This window comes from Gavia stellata, chromosome 17 (genome assembly GCF_030936135.1).
Source record: "Gavia stellata isolate bGavSte3 chromosome 17, bGavSte3.hap2, whole genome shotgun sequence".
NCBI classification, from domain to species: domain Eukaryota; kingdom Metazoa; phylum Chordata; class Aves; order Gaviiformes; family Gaviidae; genus Gavia; species Gavia stellata.
The window spans coordinates 6,551,177-6,573,168 of NC_082610.1; the positions used below are offsets into that span (position 1 = coordinate 6,551,177).

The 21,992-nt window shown below is 38.6% G+C and overlaps 1 protein-coding gene across 1 annotated transcript in view; it reads left to right on the forward strand.

The window, feature by feature from the left end:
- The first annotated feature begins 256 nt into the window (after positions 1-256).
- LUZP2 (leucine zipper protein 2) overlaps positions 257-21,992 on the forward strand; it is a 205,511-nt gene continuing 183,775 nt past the window's right edge. Inside the window, exon 1 of the mRNA XM_059826019.1 lies at positions 257-318. Within this exon, the coding sequence (XP_059682002.1) occupies positions 257-318 (62 nt within the window). The remainder of the gene's footprint in view (positions 319-21,992) is intronic.

The following is a 21,992-nucleotide window of genomic DNA, read 5'->3' on the forward strand; positions in this document are numbered from 1 at the left end:
ACGCGGCGGGGGCCGGCTCGGCTGCGGGCGGCAGCGGCAGCTCGCGGTGCCTCTGACGTCCCCCCGGCGCCCCGCGCCCCCGCCGGGCTCCTCTCCTTCCTCGCTCGGGTGCCTGTCTGCCCCGCGGCGGTAGGAGCCTCGGCGGCAGGGCGGGCAGCTCCCCAGGCAGGGCGAGGCTCTGGAGGAAGAGGCGGGGAGGGGGAAAGAGCCGGTGGGAAGAGGGTAGTGAGGCGCGGAACAACGGAGGAGCTCCAGCATGAGATTCATCTCTGCTTGCTACTTGCTGCCTCTCTTTCCTGCACTGGTCTTCAGCGCTAGGTGAGTACCCAGAGCTACCTTGGTTAGAGTTCTCCTGTTTTGTTTGCTTTTAGATTCAGTGCTCTCAAGAGAAATAATACAGATTTCAGCTTTTACTGGGTTAGTAAGTTTAGAGCGTGTATCTTCCCTGATTCTTCTCTCTCCCCTTCCCGATCCTCTGAGAGATACTGAGTCTTATCTTGGTCTTTCTAGGCTTTGTTTTTATGATGTAAAAGAGCTGCTCCTGTATAAGTTGATCCACAGCTCGTGGGATGTAGCAAAACAATAACAAATATAAGCTTTATGTATACAGCAGTAAGAACAGATAGACTCTGCTTCATTAGAAATAAGGAAGCCAAAAGCTGAAACTGAGAACATGCTAACGTCCTCCCTTATAGAGCGCAAAAAAATAAATGCTTGAACAAGCTCATCTCATGAGAGGTTTCTATACCTGAACACGGACCGTGGGCTTACCTTTTTTTTTTTTAACTCTGAAATGCAGGTGAGATGTTGCAGTGTTACCTCAATGCCAGGAAACGTGTTAAAAAGTTGCTGCAATCTAGAAGCATTCCTTTCTGTGCAAGTATAATAAATCACTGCAGGAAATATGAACAAAATCTATTGCAGCTTAAAAATAAAGCCTGTTCTGACCATGCAGTGTTCTGATAAGACAATGTGTGCTGCTCAGTTGCTCACAGATAATATTTTCTCCATGCTGTAGACTTCACATGTTCAGCAAAGACAAGATAAAGCTGAGACACTCCATCCCGTTGTCTTGATGTACACAGATGGAAAGTTAATGCTGGGTACAGAGCAGATCTGTTAGAATGATGCTGCTCTCAGTTCAGACTTCTTAACTTCTAGTCCCTTACCAGAAAATCAAGCCCAAATTTTGACTGTGGTATTTCTCTGCTGTGTTAGAAGTTTATAGGGTGCTTAGTAGTAAGTCTGTAAAGCATGTTATCAGAGGATAATATGCGTGTACATTTATCCGAGAAATGTGTCTTTCCCCTTATTCTTGGTCGCTTCCTGTAAAATCAACACCGAAGCAGCTTTTTGCAGAAGCACTGCATGTTTTAAGCCTTAATTGTTCCCTGAGATTTTTAAAAAAAAAAAAAAAAAAGAAAAAAAGAGGCAGGGGGAAAAAGTGTGTGCCTGCGAAGTACTCCAAGTCAGGTACAGCAGGAGCACATCTCTGTACATACTCCAATACAGGTAAATAATAACTGAAAATCTTTTATGTGGAAAAGGCCCGAATGCAGGGAGAAATCAGGAATATCTAAATGCTTCAATTACTCAATTACTTCACTCCTTCGGAGGGGGTTGTTATTGGCGAGGGAGGGGTACCATTTTTTGGTAACACTTTTGATTTAGGGACTCTACAGTGCCGGTCCATACGAAGCACTCTGATGCTCTTTGAAATAGAAAACTGGGAGGAAGGTTGTGATAGATTGTGTTTCAGTAATTATCCCTTCTGATTTAATAAGTGGTCTAAGGAAACATTCACTAGCAGCTAAGTGTGAAACTTCTTGTCAATTCAGATTAATAATTTTACACTCATTTAAGAGTGATAGATTTTTTGCTAAATTATGCCAGAGTTAAAAAGGGGAGGAAGCACCAAGCCAGCTTTTGCAGATGCAGGTTTGGATCTTGTATGAGCTTGTGCAGATTAAACTGTAGTGAAGAGAGATCTGGAAAACTATTCTAAATTTTACTATTTCATTGGGTTTATGAAGTGTCTTACAACTACTTGAACATTCAGGGGATTAACTGGGACAAGGTATCTAGTGTAAAGCCCTAAAAGCAGGTGCCTCATCTTCTTGAGACAATATTACCTGTGTGAAAAATGAACTGTAGCTTATTCTTGATAATTGTAAGAAAAAAAATTCAAGTCCCTCCCAACCTTTCAAAATATAGTTGGAAAGAATATGAAGAAGTTGAGGTTGGCATGTGAATACTGATTATGAACAGTATGCACTGAGGAGTAGACATACTTTCATAAGAGTAGTATTTTGTGGCACACGATGATTTATGTTCATATGTAACTGAGGGATGAAAATGATCAATGTGAGAGAAATTCCAGTTCAGATTCCACCCAAGTACAGTATGTGTTGCAAAGTAAAGTTTTGCTTTTGGAACCAGATTGGTCTCCCTGTTAAAAACGAGACTGAAACTGTACTGTAGAGTTGGAGACTTATAAAAGTCCTGGACTACTCTGTTCAGCGGTTGCTTTCAGTCACTTGATTTTTAACTGGCTGTGTAGAACACAGTAATTTTTCAATAGCACATGATGGAAGTTTAAAAAATGATACTGCGCTATCAATATGCCATCTACTGGAAAGAGATTATGCTTTAATCTCCTTCAGCAGAAGGCAATGCTGTCTGTGGCAGTTAGTATTTCTTGTAAACATATGGTTAATTCATTGGTTGGACCCAAACAGAGTAGGCTTGCAGGAGCAGTCGTGTTTGCAAAAAGCGGGGTCTAATATCCTGCTGTGTGAAATTGCTTCGCTAAGGCAAAGCATCAGCCTTGCAGGACAGAAAGTTGTCTATCATGAGGATTTTATTTTATTTTTAAAGTTTGTAGAGAAGCACAGTATCTCCATTTCATACATTGGTGCTGAAATCGGTGAGCATCGCACTTGCTGCAGAGGTGGACAGCTGCTGCTTTTTGTTCCTCGTCATGTGGTGATACCATCTTCTTTGCATCGTGTCAGTGCTGATAGTTTTGGAAGATCTCAGCATACCTCCAAGCCTAATTGGAAACAAATGTTGAATTGATGAGTTGAACTATGTTAACACAGCATGTCGAGTTTTCTTATTTTACAAGTACTGTTAAAAAGAGGAAAATGCACATCTGTCACTTTTAAGACTTTGTTCATCATTAGCTTTTGATTTTCAGAACCATATGCAGCTAACTTCTCAGCATGGTCTAAAATCATATGTATGAACCAAACGCCTATCAAGTTGCAAAAAGTCACGATTTTGAAACGAACAACACTTTCTGTATTACCTAAACTTACTTTTGTTGTGGCTTTGAGACACAATGATGTCTCTTAATCTTATTTCCAGTTGGTTGTCGTGCCGAAGAAGTAACAAGATTGAGGTGTATTTGCCTGTCGAGTTAACTATGTATGTTTTGATGGAATAAGTAAGAACTGCTGCTCTAAACTCAGTCCCATTAAAAAGTTAGGGTGAACATATTTTGACGTTGAAATTAACTTCATAAAACTACTCTGAAGTTGGTGTTTTCCTGTCCGCTTTTATATTTCCTTTGCCTACTTGGTTTTAGCAGATCTAATGAGATGGTTATGTACATGTTACTTTTTTCATCCTACGCTTGATAGACCTTCTTCAGAAATGAGTCCCACTGTACTGAGTGCTCAGTGAGTGCACATAGCGTATAATAGGCTCAGGGTCTGATTTTGCAGCTGCCTGTTTGCTTTTGTGGCCCCAGACACCTAAATATTCTGACTAGAAACCTTTTTGTTAGAAGGGAATGCTTGCATGAAGTCAGTCATTGGCGTCAGTAATGAAGATCTGCGGTCTGGATTACCTTTTCTAATGACACTTAGCTGCTTTTAGCTAAAAGGAGAGTTTTCTGAATATTACTTCAACATTACTATTGAACAGCTGGATACTTTAATCTCTGCTCACTGGCAAAATAGCAAAAATTTGACTCCTTAGAAGCAGCTTGATGTGACAGCAAATTCCTTTCTGTCCACATGTGAAATGTGACAAAGATGCGAGACACTGACTACTTTGATTGAAGTAGAATTCTTTATAGCTGAGAACAGGACCATAAACCCAACAAGATGCGCTTCAATAGCGGTAACAATATTACTAGTATAGCAACTTATTAAATGGATGTACAAACAACAGGGCTGTAAAAGGCAGAACTTAAATTATTTTAATGGCAGAAAAATGGTTGGTGGTCATTTTTTCCAAAAGTGCAGTTCACCGGCAATCGTACTACTCTGATGTTAGCAATCTGCAATTCATTGGCTTCAGAAGAATGCCACCTCAGTGTTTTATACAGGATACAAGTAGTGTGCCCATTTCTGGTAGGTGGATGTTGCTTAATGAAGGTATTGGTTTTGATCTGGTGTCCGTCTATCGTTGGAAAAGTGATAGAAATATAATGAATTCACTTACCTTATTAAACATGAGAACCTGACTTCAATGCTTACTCTTTCCGTGGACGTATTTTCAAGGTCTACTGTTTTCTTTACATTTGTTGGGTTTGGTAATTATTTCTTAAGGAATATGAAAACACTAATATCTTTCTGTCCTCTCAGATAAAGATGTGTGAAGGACTCAGTATAATATTTGAGGAAGGATAAAGGGGAACATCTTTGACATTCTCATACTCATGGTGGGGAGGGAATGTTGAAAATACTTGTTTCTAGTTCTTAAGCTCTTTCCCATCGTAGAAACACTGTTTGGGCTATATTGATGTTGAAAGTAACTGTTTTTCATTTCGACCGATATGACAGTGCAGGGAACCCTGCCCCTTCCTAGATTTTGAGGTGGAAGAAGGAGGCTCACTGTGTGCTTATACCCTCGGCTGTAGCCACACCGTTGTTAGGTGCTCCAGCAGGTAGCCAAAAGCGATTGTCACTTTCGAGATCTCGGGCTGAGGTCCAGCAGTGTCCTTCCTTTTCCCCATGACTGAAGGTGAACTCTGTGCTGCAGTAGTAGATGACTACTTTAGCAGAGAAGAGGACGGATTTTTGCTGTAGGTTTGGTGGATAACTGACTGTCTTTTGGACTGTGCTTTCTGAATTCTTCCAGAAATGCAGGCGCATTAACGCTATCATTTGTCTCCTGCTTAGAATTCCTTTCACACTCACTTTTGCTGTCTGAGTTTTCTGGGCCGTGAAAGCTTTCTGATTTCTATCAATGTGGATGATGATGCATGTTTGGTTAATGGCTTGTAAGGACTTATGTTTGAGGTACAGAAGTGGCGTTTAGCATATGGCTTGCGACCTTACTCTACCTGAAGAAGCATTCGCTTTTTTGTGGACTGTGTTTAAACATAATGGGACAAATTTACCAGTGGCACAACTCCGTTATTTCAAGGAATGTGTTTAACTTGATGGCTTTATTCTGATGACTTATAAAGCAAGTGCCTAATACAGCAAACTAGAAGCTACTTGGTGAAACAAAACCTTTTCCTTCTTCTGGGAGAAAAGTTTTGAGCTCCAGTGATATATTTAAAGAGAACAAAACCCAAAAAAACCCAAAAACCGCCATTCCCCCAAACAAAAAAATCCCCGACAAACCAACCAACCAACCAACAAAACCAAACCACCAGATGCGTAGGCAGGAGGAGCTACATGTGTTTCTCCTTCTCCCCCCTGCCCGAAGCCCATGGCCTCAGGGGTGCAGGTGCTGGATTACAAAGCTGGCAACGGAAAAATGAGAGACCCTTTTCTTGGCATGAGTGCAGTTGCCAACCACACCGCCTTAGAGCGTGCAGCCGCGCTGAATCTGCAGGCTGTCGTATAGTGCGGAGATTTTCAGGGTAGCTTTGAAACAAGGTGGGTAGGGTACCTCTATCTTGTGTAGAAAAGTAGACAAGAGCCTGCTGTAGGTGGACGTCTTTGGCATCAGAGTGAGATTGCTTAAAGCAAGTTTGGGAATCCCTGTGCTTGAACTGCACTGTATATGCATATAAGAATACGTGTGTGTATATACACCTATATTCTTAATGCTAGCCTCACGTAATAGACTTGCTTCTCCGTGTTTGCAGCCCTTCTATAATAGAGCAGCCACACGTTTATTCTACCAATTTGTCTTGCACTTGGGTGGGGGAAGAAGTTTTAATTTTTGTGGGATTTTCTGCTATTATGATAGGGCTAATTTTTGGTTAAGCATGATGCCCTTGGAAGTGGTATGCTTGCTATGTTATCTTACTATCTGGGCTAAAACATTTACAAAGGCTCCACATATTTAAGCTCAGCAACCTAAATTAGAAATCCAAAAAGAAAGTCTTTCTCAGTTCGGCCAGAAATACTAAAAATAGATTCTTTTGTCATGTTTTGTCATTTATGTTTCTGATTTCTGGAACCTGTAAGGAAGAGGAAGAAAAAAAAAATGAGGGGAGGGGAAGAAAGAATGCTGCTAAAAACTTCTGTAACTTTCAGGAAAGACTTATTTTAGATTTGATCTAACCTATAGTTAAAATACTCTTGAAGTTCCATGTGATCTCAGGTAAACCTTGAGGTTTTCTAGAATTCAGTCTTAATGTAATAAACAGTTGGGATTCTGCTTGTTATGCTATGTGTAATGCATCTCTACCCAGGCGATTTGTCATGGAGTTAATTTTGACATTTTAATGTATTCTTTGTGTTTAGAGAAATTATAATGTTGATGCTTTCCTGTTTCTTTCTCATTTATTAATTTATAATTAGGGCAGATTATGAGGATATCTTAACCTAAACTTGTAATCCCTCTTCCTGCGAGATTGTGGGTTCGCTATTATTTTCTGTATCTAACAGAAACCTGTTCGCAGATAGTAATCCTTACCGCTCTCCAGACAAATAAATCTCATTTACGCCACTTGTCAAAAACAGTGTTTCTTCTCATTGTCTAGTTTTGCACAATGGGTGTGCCAGCTGTCTTGTAAGGGTCAGATCTGTAAATATTCTCTGTGTGGAAGACAAGTAATATGTTTGTCAGAAAGAATAAAGATATTTCATACCATCCTTCAATCTTAATATTGTGTGAAGGTTCAAGATGTGTGTTGTTATATTTGCTATTTTCAAACACATCAGAGTGGCAAGTACCTTTTAGAAATGCTGAAGAATAAATACGACATTACATCAAACAGCAGTTTTTGTGTGCCGCTATAGATTTTTCTCCCTTTCCTTCTTGTGCTATTACTTACTCATCTTACCCCTTACCTCATATCACTCCTGTGTTTATTAATCTTTACTTTTACTGCGTATTATCTTAGCAATGCTTTTTGTAATGCTCCCTCTGAAACCTCTGCTGTATTTGTTGAAACAAACAATGTTTCGGTGAATCATGAGAGAAATCAATGTGTGTGACTCTTACAAGCTGAAGAAATGTATGTGTATAGAATTTCTCAATATCTTACTTGTCGATATTGATTGATAGCTTCTATGGAAAGGAGTAGAGAAACGTCAAAAATTCTGGTGTGTGTTGTCTCCACGTGCTATCTTAGGAAGATAAGGCTGGTATGCTGCCAGCTGGTGCATTTTACCCCAATTGTTAATTTTTCCAGCCGTTTACATATTATTATTGTTGTCACTTAAGAATGCTTATAATTTGTCAGTTTATGGTCACAAAACGGATTTACCCACTGTTGGACAAACTGCAGCACTTAGAAAACCAAGCGCGTATTTGCTGAATCCCATCGAATCACAGAACTAACACCTTTCCCTTTTAGTTGGAGATGAAGCTGCAACAGAACATCCTTCTAACTTCTCCATATGAGCTTCTTCCAGGCCACCACACTTACACCCAACAATGTGTGTTATCACTGGCTTTGCTACTGTCTTCTCACCTAGAGAGCGTCAAAACACCTTCTTCTGTGAAAGGGCAGGAAACAGAGGTTTGTGATGGGATACAGTCTCTGTAATTTCACTGTAATATAACCCTTTAACATATTTCTAGCAGCTGTTAGGGGTCTTCACAAAACTTGGTTTGGTAGTAGGAGCGGGGAAAGAGAAATTTCCTGGTGCTATAAGTGGTAGGCAGAATGTGGTTGTTTACTAGTACCATATAGTTGTTGGATTCTCAATAGTTGATAATGCTTTTCAGGTGCTTCTGTGATTTTGTTGACGTGAATGACTACAGAATTAGGAGCTGTGACTTCGTACCTTGGAATTGCTTGGCGAACCGGGGGACCTAGGGTGACGATAACCACAGTAACGCACTTTGTCCACCTGATGGATGCCATCCTCATCAAGTCTGAACGATTTTGCAGTCACGGGTTTGTTTCAGACTAGCCTATGGCAGCAAACAAGGAAAAAAAGGAAGGAAGTGAGATTTTGCTGAAATGTGGAAGAGAAAAGGAAAAAATGTGTGGTAAAATTGAACTGACAAGACTGAAAAGCAGCTGTGCTCTGGGTGGCATTAGATTGTTGAGGAAGTTTCTTCTTCCTGATGCAGGGTAATGAAATGTGTGCTCTATGTGCAAAGAGAGAATGTCTCTCTCGAAAATGGAGAAATAAAATCAATTTTACTGCTGTTTCACTTACAGCTTTTTTGTAAAGAAGTATTTTTTCAGGATGGGGTGAAGCTCAGCCAGGGTGCAAATCAAACAACTGTGTTTAGTAAGTAGCTGAACCTTTGAGCTGCTTTGCTGAAATGGATCAGTTGGTGATTAATTCTTATTTTCTGTGCCAAAATATGCAACATAGCCATTGTATTCTTACCGCTTATTAGTGACTGGCAGAGTCCATCAGCCCCGCTGCAGATCTGCCCCTCTAGTCTGTGCAGAATACACAAGTTCCTGGCATGTGCTCCTCTGAAAATAGGCACTGTGGCTTTTTTGTTGGTTCTGTTTTGTTTTCTTCTTCCTTCCGTGAAGGGAGCCAAGGTTTGCCAAGGGACCAGACATTTTAGAAAGGCTTAATACCTATAATCTGCAGTGGATTTTCTTTAAGTGAGCCGAACGACTTTAATCTGATGCTTTTTGAATTTCAAAAGGGGACAGCATGTTGGCTGCACTAACCTTGTGAAAATCTGAACGTAAACGAGAGCTATATGCTTTTAAAATTAGACTGTTATTTAGCTGCTGCTGTGTATGGGGGATACCGAATAGTCGTGATTGTTAGCAATCCATCCTGACCTCTTTTAGAAAGTCTAGCCTTGCAGCTTGCTTTGTTCCCCTCTCAGTTGAGGAGTAAGGTTATTTGGCTTCATGCAAATGGTAAGGCTTGGGAAATGAATCTGTAACCATGGTGCCTAGATGACAATGGGACGAGGGGGGGTCAGAACCCACGGCAGCGTTGCTGCTTCCCTTCTGTTTCCTTCACTAAGCATCTCTAACTTTGCAATCAGTGCAACCCGTGCTATTTAATTTGGTGAAAAATCAGTCTCAAATACTGCTTTCTGTGAAATCTCTGCATTCATACATGAATGATGTATCGAAGAAATAGACTCCTCAATTGCGCAGACAGTGAATAGAGACTTCTCTGCAGTTGCTTTTTTATTTACTTGTCAAACAACTCTCTGCTGTTCAGTATACACAGATGTGCTGTATTTGGCTCAGGAAAGAGTATGAAAGCAGACATTTAAATTAATATCTTTCGTTAACTCATACTGCTCCTTCTGTCCCCATTTCAAACATCCTCATTCCTTCCCTAATTTCTACTTGGCTGGAGCTCTTTTGGCTCAAGGGAAGATTGTTATCTGTTCCTGGAAACAGAAAGAATTAAATTGCTTTAAAAACTAAATAGTAAATTTTGTTTTAAAGAAATAGTAATCAGTTCATCAAAGGGACGCAAAAACTTGCATTTCTATCTGTTTTAATGTGGTAGTATGTGGTACTGCCTGTTTCATATGTACCTAGACTGACAAAATTCAAATAGCTTCTGAAATAGCTAGGAAGAAATACAGGACACATATACCAGAACGAAGTGTTTAGGGAATATATGTTCCCTTTGTATGAGCTAAATCCTCCGTCACTGGCTTATAAAATGTAATCTGAAAAGCTTAACCCATTTCCATCAAATAGGTGATGTACAGAAGTTGATACTGGGTTAAATGTTATAACGTTCACTCTTCTTTACTGTAGGGACATCAGAAGTTTCTTTGCTGCTTAAGCTTGATGATTGTACCACATGTTAAAATAGTACTTTTACGTGTAATGGAAAACCTTTCCCAATAACATTTAGTCATTACAGGAATATGAAGTTTTTGTCACACTGGATCAAACCTGTAGAACAATGTGCTGTTGACAAGAATGGTCGCTACCAGAGGAAGGTGAATAAACCTTGGAAAGCAGCAGTATGGAATAATTTCATCTGCCTTAGATCTTTCCACATTCTAGGGAATGAAATGATCCTTAAGGTAGCATGAGCCATTCCTGTAAAAGCATATTCAGACAGGTAACAGGATCTTTGTTCTTGTGACTATTTGCAAAGACCCATCTGGAGAAATAAGTAGGTGTGTTTTCAGGAATTCAGTTGGTGACTAAACTGGAAACAAATACACATAGCCGAGCAATCCCCCCAACAACGTGATTTGCAGGGAAACTGTTGGGAAGTTTCACTATACAAAGTCAGAACTGAAAAATTGCCATAGCCATTCTGCGATCTGATAAGATGAGATGCGATATCGGAGGGAGATGATGGGAAAAGAGGCTAGTTTTTATATGTTAGGAGGAGGGTAGATAAAAAGGGACATTAAGTGGTAAATGAATAAATTGGGATTATTGATACTATTCTGGAGATACTCTTGTTTACCTGTACCTTACCAGAGGCTAGCTACATCCAGGTGCTACTCTTTCTATACAAAGATGAAAAAAAAAAAATGCTATTTATGTAAAGTGTGAGAAAACATTGGAGGGAGGGAGACTTGTTCTGCTCTGCTTGTAACTGCTCATGACTTAGAAATTATGGTATTGGTGTAGGTTTAATTTTTTAAAATAAAAGCTTAAAAATAATTTAAAAATATGGCTTAAAAGTCTCCTAATAAGAAAGCAGTAACAAGCTAGCACTTTTGCCTGAATTGTAGGTCAATGGAAGAGATTCCTCTTGTGCTACAGATACCGATGCTCCATATACTTTAAACAGGATAAATGATGTACACCTAATGCTAACTTAAGGGTAAATCTTTCGGTGTTCTACAGCTAACGCTGTTTTATAGAGAGTGTGTGTGTGGAAATCTCCTTAGTGCTCATTACTTACCACACGCTAACAAGGATGGAGAGAATTCTTACCTGTTTCTTGTTAATTTAATGAAGAAGAGCGGCAGTGGGAAGGTCTCCTCATCTGGAGTAGATGCCAAAACATCATTGTGGGTGCTAATAAAAAGAAACTAAAGACTGCAAAATTGTATCCAATTCCATTAGGGTATTTTTTTTGAATGTAAAAAGATCTCTTTTGCTCAAGGGAAAATACATAAATATGTATAGCGTATGTGCCTCTGTGTAAAGGATTTCTACTTGTAGACACATAATGAAGTATGCAGAATTGATTTTTGGCTATCTTTTCTCAGTGGCTTGAATAGATATGTATGCTTCTGCTTGTATAGAATGAAATGCTTCGAAACAGCTGCATTTTTTCAACAGCTAAGGCATCAAATTTGGATACACCTTTTACAGATAAAAATATCAAATTATTTCTACAGATAACACAGGGCTTTAATTTTTTTGTATCCTGCCACTTCCTTCAAATGCAAGAAGTTATACTAGAGACCAGCACTGTTCCTGGCAAACACGTTGATCTGGAATTCTGCTAGCTTCCACTTTTGCAGGCTTCTGGTTGGACAGTCTCGTGCTTCAGTGTAAAAAAGGTAAAAACTTTCTGTAGATTCCTTGTATTTCAACAGAACATTACGTTTATGTTGATAATGCCCGTTGGTTGCTGCTCTTATGGCATATAGGTCTAACACTGCTGAAAAAGTAACTTCAGAAATTGGTGTTGCGGTGAATGCTTACTCAGCAATCTGTTATCTCGGTGGGTTTTTCCCAGCGAGGCTGAGTTATCAGTGCAATCTCCTCTTGCAGCAGCATCTGACACATCCTGAGGGCTGTTCCAAGCAACTCCCTTACCTACGTGAAACAGCGGGTGCTTTTGCATATGCTCTTCTTAACTGGCTCTGAAACTTTTGCGAAGTTTGCATGGCAGGTACCCCTCCAAATCTACTTCAGAGAAAGATCTGAACCTTTTCAGGCCTCAAATCCTTTTATGAACTGGCAGCATTTCACATAACCTCTAAATCCATGCTTAAAATGTTAGTTGTGCTTTTGAAAATGGCTAGGCTTGTAAAATTGGATTTCAAACATGATTGGACCAATGGGTGGGATGAGCAGAATCCTGCATCTGCTTTTGAGTAATAATAAAAAGAAATAAACTGAGGTAAAATTTCTAAAAAAAAAAAATAAAAAATCATACTTACACTACTTGGGGTAGCTGGGCTTCAAGGTGTCTCTGTACGACCTTTGATAAAGAGTGAAAATGTCAGTCTTCATACAACTTTTACGTACAGAGATGACAAGGCATTAAAAAAGGGATCTGCGATCATAGATACAGAACTATATAAACGACAAGGCAATGGTATGATGGGGAAAAAACGGTTAATAAAATTTAGGCAATCTATTCTTTTTTGGACAGATATCAGTTGTTATAAACTGGTTAACTCTACACTTAATCAATATGCATTTCACTACTTATTTGCTTTCTTGAGAGTTGCTGCTTTTACCATACAGTAATCATACTATAATTACAGAAATAGTAACTTCCTATGATTAATATGTTTGTATTTATGCTGATTTATAATGGCTGAGGATTTAATACTGTCTTTGAATGGATGTTTTAATGATTATTTTCTCGTTGCAGTACTTTAGCCTTTTGACCCATGTTATGGCACACTGTTCCTCAAAGGAAGAGTGTAAAGTAATGGAAGCTTTCAGTCAGCATTTAGGATATATACTTAACAGAATCCACTGGAATTAGAAGATCTTGATCTATAAAATTGTATCAAACAATAGCAGTAGTAACTTCTGCCAGACAGGTGACTGGGGCAAAGAACAGTGTTCATTCTTTTACCATCATTACTATGCCTTGCAGCATCGTTGTCAATTGAGATAATTTGGAATTGATGAAGTGATCTGTGTTAGGTTTCAAATTTTTATTTCTGTGGAGGAGAAAAGTGGGAAGACTTCTTTTTCTATTTGCTTTCCTTTATTCTCTTTCTCCAAAAGCCTGTGTGGGAATTCAGATACAAAACTTGATTTAAGTGGAAAAATGGATGGAATCCTGCCTTCATGAAAAGCAGCGATGGGTGGTTTTAGACATGGTTAGAGTCACTACTGCTTCATTTGATTTGGGTTTTCAGCTCGGCACTAGTCCAAGGATCATTCTTAATATGCTCACGTAAATGCCTGTTTCTTAAAATATTCAGATCATCTGGATTTCCGTTACAGCTTCATTTGGAGTATTGGAGAAAATGAATGGTACACAAACAAATGAATTGGTGGTTTTGGTGCATTTCTGGCTAAACTAAACAGAAATTCTCCCTGGTTAAACCTGTATAATGAATGTTTGCTGCTCCAACCTAGGATATTTATAAGGAGTTGGAGGTTGGTTTTGGAGGTGCAATTGCCTTCCAAAATAACAGAAGAAAATAACTCTTCCAGTAATGTGTGAAAGCATATAGATATTCATAGTGAACATCAAGGTGCAATCTTTTGAAGATTAAACTTAAAAAAAAAAAAACCAAACCCACCCCAAACAACAAAACAAAACCAAAAAAACCCCAACAACTCACAAAGACTTCAAAAATGAAGTGATTACGTAAATGGAAATTACACTGTTAGAAACATGTTCATTCTGTCTCACCCTTAATCTTTGTTTGCTTAACAATTGCTTAGACATTTTAAAACTTCAGGCCGTGTTCACAAGACCACTGTGTTCACAACTATAGACCTCTTCCCGTGTGACCATGGCATACTTTAACAAAATCGATTTCAGAGTAAATAAACTTTCAGCCTTAAGTGAATCCATTCATAGACCCTCACACCGCACCGGTCCTTTGCCCAGTTGTGGTTTGAATTACTATTTTTGTGATACTGAATAAAGGACTTCCTTTTATATATGGAAACCATTTTGAGCAGCTAAAGTGCCTGTATTATAGTGTATGTAAGGCTGAGCTTGATACCTGGTTTCAAAATACTAGTGGAACAAACAATATAGAACTTGTTCTGTTATAAGAAATAGCAACAGATTTCTAAGTGTGTCTTACCAATGAGGGAGGACCATGGACAAAGGTATTTTAGCTTAAAAAAAAAAAGCCACCAAAACTTTGTTGTTTCGCAGTCTTTATGGGTCAAGGTTATAGAAGTTTGCCTTGTTCAGCAGGCACGTAGCCCTGGGAATATTAACTGGCTTGGCAGCATTCCACTGGAGTAAAACTCCTAACAGACGTAGCTTTAAATCAATTATTTGCTCACCTTCAGTAATTACTGACAAAACCACCCATTTGACACCTTTGGGGTCATTGTACCATTCACTGAGTTCACTGAATCACCATGACTCTTAGGATAATATAAAGCTCCCAGAGGCATCCTCCTAGCACGTATGGAAAGAGAGTAAGAAATTGGCACTCAGTTTAGCAAAGACAGAACCAAGACAACACTCAAAGATTATTTTTTTTTTTTTAGTGGAAAATTCTTCTTTTATTTATAGACGAGATGGTTACAGGTTATTTTTCAATTTGTCCTTTGATATTTAGCTCTGATTTCCCTAAAATAGGAAATCTCACTGGGTTAAGGCTTCTTGTATGAAAGATGGTCAGCTTTTTAATTCGTGTTGTTTTCATTTATCCCCCACTAGAAGAACATAAGTATGAGGTTGTACTTAAATTTGCTTCATGATTTAGATCCTTGAAATACTGACATACAGTGAATCCTGTTTTTTTTTCCTTCTTTAAGCCTTTTTTTTTTTTGCTAATGCACACCTGATTTACTACTCACTTTAAAGTCTATGAAACCACAGTAAAGGAGGAATACATAATATACAGATCAGTCTCCTTTTTTGTTCAACAAGTTTCTTGTTTTACAACCTGCTAGTGTATTTAGTCTGCTGTTGTTTGTTCAGCACCTATGGAAAAAGCTCATGTGTCTTGTTTACTTGATTCTGGGGCTATAAGGAGAAAAGGCAGACTCTTGGTATGGATCAGAGTGACTGTCACTCTTACTTGTGGCATGTTTGGTATCCTGAAGGATACTGTTCTTCAACAGTTTAATAACTTTCTGTTTGACTATAAAGTACAGGAATTAACTTTGTGGCATCCTGCTGCCAAACACACAAAGGCGCTCAGGTATACTAAGCGATTTTTCTTAACTTCCTTTTACCTTTCTCTGAGAGCCGTCTAATTCTGTGAAATATAAGGCGTTCTGCTTTCAAGTTTGTGGGGTTTGTTTTTATTTTCTGAATTATATTTATGACTGTCTGATATGTTTGTCCTTAATGGGTATTGAATGGGTATTATAGTAGTTATGAAACACCTATCAAATCTACAGCGTCCCAGATACGTCTATAACAACTCTAGTTTGTTTGTCATTTGAATATTTTAAGCCTTTGATGCTTTAAAAGTTGTTTTCCTTTTGTTTTTCGTAACGTTTGCTACTGAGAGTGGTTCATAGGAATATTGTTAGTCCTCTGCATAACATGTGTAGTGAAAATGATGATTGAAAGTTCCGGCACTTGTCAGATTAGTACTGATCAACTTCACAATGCACCTTCTAACGTGCAAAAGTGAAGAATGCAGGCGTGACATAGGCTGTACTTCAATTTATCTTAGAATTCAATAGGCAACTCAAAAGAATAAAGGCTGTATCTGTAAGTAATTGGACGTTGCACGTCAACAGGAAGAGCTGTACATCATAGCTGAAGGATGGCTCTGTTGAAAACAGAATCTGGATATTTTATTGTTTAAATTGTGGCTGGATCTGTGCCACCAAGAAAAGAAGAAAACAATGCTCCCCATTTAAGAGCCACTGTCTGAGGTCAGTGACTACACTGCAATATAAGAATCACTGTAGTCCCTTCCAATGTATAAGAAAGAAACGCAGTACTGTGTTTCAGAGTGGAACTGGCTCAGATCATTAGCTGGCATCTGCAACTTTATTCCAGCTATGGATCTGGCTACTAACCAAATGGAGACATCTTTTAATTGTGAGCGTTGTATCTTTGCCAGTTCAATTAGCACTTCCAACGTTTTGATCCAAATCGGTATTTAAGACTTGATTCTTAGGCTGAGCTGGGTAAGAACAGCCAGTGTTTAACGTCAAACATGAAAACCAACAATGTTAGATGACCTCTTCTTTCCAAAACTAAACTAGCCCCTTTGAGTTAACTGTAGCGTATAAAACAGAGCTCCCTCCAGACTCTTCACGCAGGAATATGTTCTAGCCTGTGTGCAGTTTTCCACCCTTCCAGACTGGACTCACTTTGTGTGTTATTGATCGGTCTACCTGCCTTCCTCCCTACTCACCTACACAGCTCCTTCTGAAAGGTTCCATGTTTCTTCTGCAGCAGGCAGAAGAGATGGAGAAGGAAAATCAGGTATTTATGTGGGGTATAAGGGTATCTAATACATATGCTTCCAGTCACTCATCTTTCACTAAGAGAGAAAATTTGTGCTAAGTAAGAGTAGACTGTTACTTTAAGTAAGCTGTAGTAGCTGAGAGTCTAGTTTTGTGGGTGTTTTTTTTCCTTTAGCTGCTTAAATTGAGAGGTTTAAATATTTATAAAAACTGGAAGCATGATTAAGCTGTTGGAATTATTCCCTGATGCTAAATCAGTGGTGAAGATGGTAGAAAAGCACTAGGAGCAAGTATTTCTCCTGGCAACTTTAAGGTGATTTGGGGTAGAACTCTATTTCTGTTTATTCCAGCAAATGATATGAAGACTTAGAGATTAAGAGGAATTTACTTTATAACCTCTTATTGCTGTTACTGTTTTTAATATATTGAGCACTAAAACATATTCCTTAGTGTTTTCTGAACTTAGTCTACACATGGTATGGAATGCTTAATGTTCGCTACTAATGAAGCAGTGACTAAACAAGCAGGGCTGTAGGGGTCTGGATTGAACGTGGTTTGAAGCTAGAAGCAAGGCTGTGTTTTAGCACATAGTGTTTTACCCCCATACTCTGGTAAGTTCTCCCTTAAGGTTCATATCTTTTTAGGCTTCCTGTCTTTTTTCCTTTGTATTCACTTCGTCGCCATTTAAAGGAGCTAATAGCATTTCTTTCTTTTTCTTTGAGTGAATTGTGCATGCTTAAGCTTATAAGTATTGCCATCAGTGGGCTTGTGCCATCTTTTTTTTTTTTGTGGTGGTGTTATGACTGATGCTGTGTTAGTTTTCAGTCTGATGTACTTGTAATTGTTACCATGCCTGCCCTTTGAATGTCAGGAAAGACAGTATACTCTTCAAATCAAAAACATTGCTTTGAGTTGCCATGTGAAAATAACAATTTTCAGATTTCCTCTACTAGTGTCAGAATGTATACAGATATATCGGGGATAGTGGAAAGTAGATGCAAGATGCAATGCTTGAGGGGAAATAAAAGGTAGGATGGAGGTAGTTGAAACGTAGTATATAGTGAAAAATGCTGCAGTACTGCCTACGGTACTACCTTTTGTGCTACCTTGCAGCCTTGCACAGCTCTGTGCTGTATTACTCAGATTCAGTCTGCATGCCTTTGCCTTCAAATCTGGCTTTGGCTAGGAGGAAAACATTTTTTATGGGTGGTTTTTTTTTTTTTTGGTGGGGGGGCGCCCCCCAGCCCTGGACAATATAGTAGGCATTATTGTCCACTTCAAGTCCTTGGCTCTTAGAAATGTACAGGAAAGAACTGCATCATTAATCATTAAACTAACTTATATTCAGGGAACTGAGTTGAAAATATTTCTGGTTTAGCTTTCATTATAGGAGGAAAGGAATAGGGATAGAAAATCAGTTCATCTTCAGGAAAGAGGAAGAGAGAAGGCAGGTGACGGAGTGAGAAAGACTGAGATTGAAATCCCGTTTATTTCTCTAACAGTGCTATGACACTCAGTGATGTCATATGTATTAAATACCAGTGTCAGGAAAGATTCCCATGGTTTCACCAGCTGACTAACATGTTGGACACACTGCAGTAAGAATGAAACAAATGTTTTTCTCGGAAGGCAAGACTGTAACTTTGGATTTTAATTCCTGCATGAGCTGAAGCATGACTTGTTGAAGAACTCAGTAAATGAAGCACAACTGAAACGATGGGGATGCAAAGGAATGTGTCCTGTTTGTTGCTCTCCCGTGGTTTAAGCGTGGTGGTTTATGCAGCTCTGAAGAGAAACAGCACGTCTAGGACCTGTGCCTTTGGAGACTCTCGCAGGGGGTGTGAAAGATCTGCTCAGATGTTGCCTGGAGAAGGAAGTGATGCTGAAAATGTGACTTGCAGAAATACAGCTGTTGTCAAGCAGTGGAATTATTTCCAACAGGTAACAGAGACAAAGTGCAGTAGCACTTCTGGAGGAACCGATAAGTAGTGAAGGATGAAGAGGAACATTGCTCCACAGAAAAATAGAGATCTGGAAACAAGTGACTTTGTAAAAGACTGAGTTATAGTATTGGAGTTTCCTTTGAGACTGACCATAAAATTTATAGGAAGAGTTGTAGAAATAAAATAGAGGAACAATTGAAACATGAAGTCATATGCATGTGTTTCTCTAATTCAAACAGCGGAGGAATAAATGCCTTGAGTTTTCCAGTAAAATGGCAGAAAAACCAGTTTATTACTTTCTTATGTTTACCTTATGAGTGTTGAAAATTAGGTTAGAAATGTACTTGCCTTAGCTATAGAGCATTGTCTGGATGGATTTCAACCCAGGATCAGAATCATGCAAATACAACTGAACCAAGGGAACTGGATCTTGTACCCATGCATTTGTTTTGCTGTGCTCCAGCTTGTCAGATGGTCTTAAGTTTTGTCTGTTTGCACTAGAATCCCTGTTATCCTTATGGTATTTAATGTCATGCTGCTATTTTTCCCTCCAAAGGAACTTCTGGAAAGGGGACAGGGAAGAAAGGTTTTGAATGAGCAGAATGTATGATGGAAATGATGGACTCATCATAAAAATGCTGAGAGGGACATGCTGATGAAAAAGAATCCTTGTTTTCCTCTTGGATTATTCCACTGGCCTTAGGAAATGACCTTTCTAAATGTTTTTTTTTGGTAAATGCTTACAGAATAATCTAAGCAGTTTCATTAGAGCTGTGCTTTGAAGTATAATGAGCAAAACTTGTAGAGAGCAAGGCATCAAAAGTTATGCTATTTAGAAGCAGAAAAAAAGAAAATTATGCTCTTGTCTTTTGAGATAAAAACATCAGGGAGATATGATCTGCAAAAATTAACAGAGGAGCAGAGAGATGCTGCATTTTAAATGGATTTTGAATCAAACCTACACAAGATATTGTTTTGGAGTAGTTGTTACTCCATGACATTTCCAACAGTTGGCAGTACTGTCCAATTAATGCCTGCCTGGGTGAAAGAGGGAAGAAGTCACTTGCTTCCTTAAAGGTGGTCAGTGTGCGTTTGCCTCCCTGTTGTGCTTCTCAGCATTATGCTAAAGTCAAAAGCCGCTCCAGCTCCAGTCTCCCTGTACCCTTGCACCCCCTCGCCCCCCAAAAATCCAACTCTCTCAAAATCCCACTGTGACGAAATGGTAAAGAAGCTGTTGTACTTCAATTACTTTGTCATGAGAGCCTGTGCTGTAATTGAAGGACATAGTTTTACCGTGGATGCAGTCCTTTTCAGAAAGCCTTTGGACCAGTTGAGTTGGCATTTTTTGGAGTGTTGTAGGGGAAATGCTATGGCTGAAATGTTGCCTTTCAGGTACTGATGTGTCTTTGTAGGAAATATTTCCAAGAAAACCTGTTTCTCTATTTTATAATGCCCTAACTATGCTCAGCTAAAATAAGAAGTGTTGCTGTTGACACTGATGGAAGTACAATCAGCTACCTGGTGCTTTTCACGGGCCTTCCTCTTGAAGGGCTGAACACGTTGAAGTTAATACTTCTATCATATAAAGTAAGAGATTGCAGACACTGAAAACAAACTGTGGTCTCCAACCAATACATTTTTAAATAGTGGTCGGTTAAAACTCATTGGGGGTGGGGGTGGGGGGGTGGGTGGGGGGAGGGAGGAATTTAATATTATGAACTTAGAAATTTTAACAGTATTAAGAGTCTCTTATTTTGTGAGTATAAAATGTAGTATGAATACAGTCATTAGCTATTCCTTAAAAACAGTATTCCTCAAGAGGTGTTTTCTTTGAGTTACAAAGAATTGTAGGAGAGAACTGAAATAGGTTTTGAATTTGCCCTTGTTCTTCCTGAAGAACATTAGTAGACTTTAGATTGAAATGAGGTGGATCTTTCTGAAATATATATTGCTTACCTCATCTTTGTTTCTTTCTGTCACTTTATATATACACAAGATAGTGTAGTATTTGTAGCTTTGGATCATAATTTATGTTACGGGGTTATGATATTTAACTTTGAGTAACCAGATTTTTTTAAAAAGAGAAATCAATAGTTACCTTTTCCAAGTTTTGATAATCTGATTCCACTGAAGTAGGCAATAATGAAAGAGCAGCTAATTTACATTTCAAAACAAAAGGCTTTTTTTCCTTCAGCCCTAAGGATTTTTTTCTTTTGAGGTATTTTTTTTTTGGAGGTTCAGTAGGAAGCTGAGGCACAATGACATGTAGTGACTTGCAGCCTGGCGTAACGCGCAGAAAGGACTGGCGCCCATCTCTTCTAATCAGTCGCAAATGTTTGATTGTTCACTAGTTCATTCCTGCAGCCTCCAGTTTAAATCAGTGGATTGAAATGGTTTAATAATACATGCCTTTACAAAACACTGATGCACAACATGTTTTAGTGAAATGTGGTTTCTGATGAAATTCAGTGGTAGTAGGTTACTGCTGAATTCTTTAATAAAAAGCCATGGTAAATATTTCTTACAAAGGAAGCAATTTTGCATCAATTAACATGCAGCGACATCATGTAACTTTTCTACAGCTCATCAGTTGGAACTTAGAGACATTTTAGATTAGGCATATAATTTTCAGGACAAAATATTGTATTAGAATTACGTAATTATTTTTACTTAGCTAGTGTATTTGTAGAGACTGGTAATGTATTAGCTGCTGCTTCTTACAGTATTTCAAAACTGTCCCTGGAGTTTTGTAGTTCAAAATCATATTTCTTTTAAGCTGTTATGAGCCTATTATAAAAAAAATCACCCTTCTTGTCTAGCTACTTAACTTGATTGCGAACAATTCAACATTTCATTAAACAAAAGATGGTCTCAAATAAATATGTAATAGAAAACTGGAAATATAAAATAATAAATGTGGTTAAGAAAGCCTAGGAAAAGGTAGGACCTGATCCTGTATTGAACATGGCTTTGTTATTCTTCGTTTGTTAAATATGATCTGTTTGTACTTTTAAAGCGAGGTGTTGCAGTTGTAGTACGCATTTTAATTTTCTCTTTATAGGCCCTATGGTGAAACACTTACGTTGGTATAACAGAAAGAGAGGATCATGAAGTATTAAACTATCATATTGGTACAACTCTTAAGACTTCATCACTTGTTTCTTTTCTGTTGCATGATTACTTGACTTAGGAAATACTCTGCCCACCCTTACCGAGGGGGAAAAAACAACAAACAAAAACCCAAACAAACCAAAAGCTTTGGAACAGCAGTAACTGGTGATGTTTTGAATTTGGCAGATTAATAGTTTTTAGAGAGACTCTTATGCCTCTGATATAAGCCCTCATATATGCATAAATAAAACCAACATAAATAATGAAACTACACTATTACAGTAATACTTTGGTCTTACAGTTTGTGGACTGAATGTTGCTCTTGCTTGAAATCAGAAAGAAACCATGTCATTTACTTGTCTGAAATCAGAACTTGTTCCTATTACCGAGAA